Source organism: Penaeus monodon, chromosome 32 (genome assembly GCF_015228065.2).
Source record: "Penaeus monodon isolate SGIC_2016 chromosome 32, NSTDA_Pmon_1, whole genome shotgun sequence".
NCBI classification, from domain to species: Eukaryota; Metazoa; Arthropoda; class Malacostraca; order Decapoda; family Penaeidae; genus Penaeus; species Penaeus monodon.
This window is the reverse complement of record NC_051417.1, coordinates 26,273,462-26,274,400: the sequence shown is the minus strand read 5'-3', so window position 1 is coordinate 26,274,400 and position 939 is coordinate 26,273,462. Positions and strand designations below refer to the sequence as shown.

Below are 939 nucleotides of genomic sequence, written 5' to 3'. Positions count from 1 at the left end.
AAGTAAATTTTCTACTTCTTATCTCTTAGATTTATGTTGGATAGCAACTAGAAATTACCAAATTTCAACAACTCTAAATGTGAAAGCTGTAATCCCTATTGAAGCTTTGGGGCTGATTCTCTATCAATAAATATCAATACACAATGTTCTCCAAAAGGTCTTACCGCATCTATAACCTCATGCCTCTTCTTGCCTTGAGCTATAGAGATAGCATGGACGTAATCTACAGTTGTATGACGAAAAGCTCTACGTGTGGCTATTACAAGATTTTTCATGTCATCTGCCTCATGTGTACGTGTCCGGGACACCCCAGAGGCACGCTGGAGAACAGTGTCCAATTCGCCACTTACTTTCTCGAAGTAATGTCGCAGGTCCTTCACACTCCGTAACTCACTAAGGGGAAGATATTCAAGTGGTTTATTATTCTTCCCTTTTAAAGGTCCATGGAGCTAAAAGAGAAGATAAAAGTATTGTGTTCTCTCTAGGTCCACAGAATGTACAATAAGCAGCTTCCTTACAGAAACAACTGTAGGCCCGAGCAATACACTTACTTCTTGATAAAGTTAGCCAAGTTTTTTGTAATGGCTCTAGCAGCTTGGTCTACCAAGATGGCATGATACTTTGCTGCTTCTCCCAAGGCAGCAAGCATGCGGTTTAAGGCAGACTGTACAGCAGTGTCATTGCCAAAGTAACCTGCTAGATCCCATAAGGTGTGAATCAGCTGCCTGAAAAGACCACAAGACCATAATCTTCAACAATTTTCTGCAAGAGACTGAGAGAGATACAGGGGGTGAAAGGAATGGATATAAGATGTCAAGGAATGCAGGATGGGAGAGTGAGAGACAAAGGGAGGAAGTGAGCAGGAGGCTGATGGAATGATAGGGTATTGTGGGGAGAGTAAGTGATAAGGAAAGCTATGGATAAGAAGGGAGATTCAAA

At 41.7% G+C, this 939-nt stretch overlaps 1 protein-coding gene across 3 annotated transcripts in view; it reads right to left on the bottom strand.

The window, feature by feature from the left end:
- Positions 1–939, bottom strand: part of LOC119593769 (arf-GAP with coiled-coil, ANK repeat and PH domain-containing protein 2-like) — a 32,246-nt gene that overhangs the window by 23,765 nt on the left and 7,542 nt on the right. For all 3 annotated transcript variants that reach the window (XM_037942787.1, XM_037942786.1, XM_037942788.1), the window contains exons 5-6: positions 552–725; positions 165–393 (exon numbers count right to left, since the gene is read on the bottom strand). In XM_037942787.1, the coding sequence (XP_037798715.1) occupies positions 165–393; positions 552–725 (403 nt within the window). The remainder of the gene's footprint in view (positions 1–164; positions 394–551; positions 726–939) is intronic.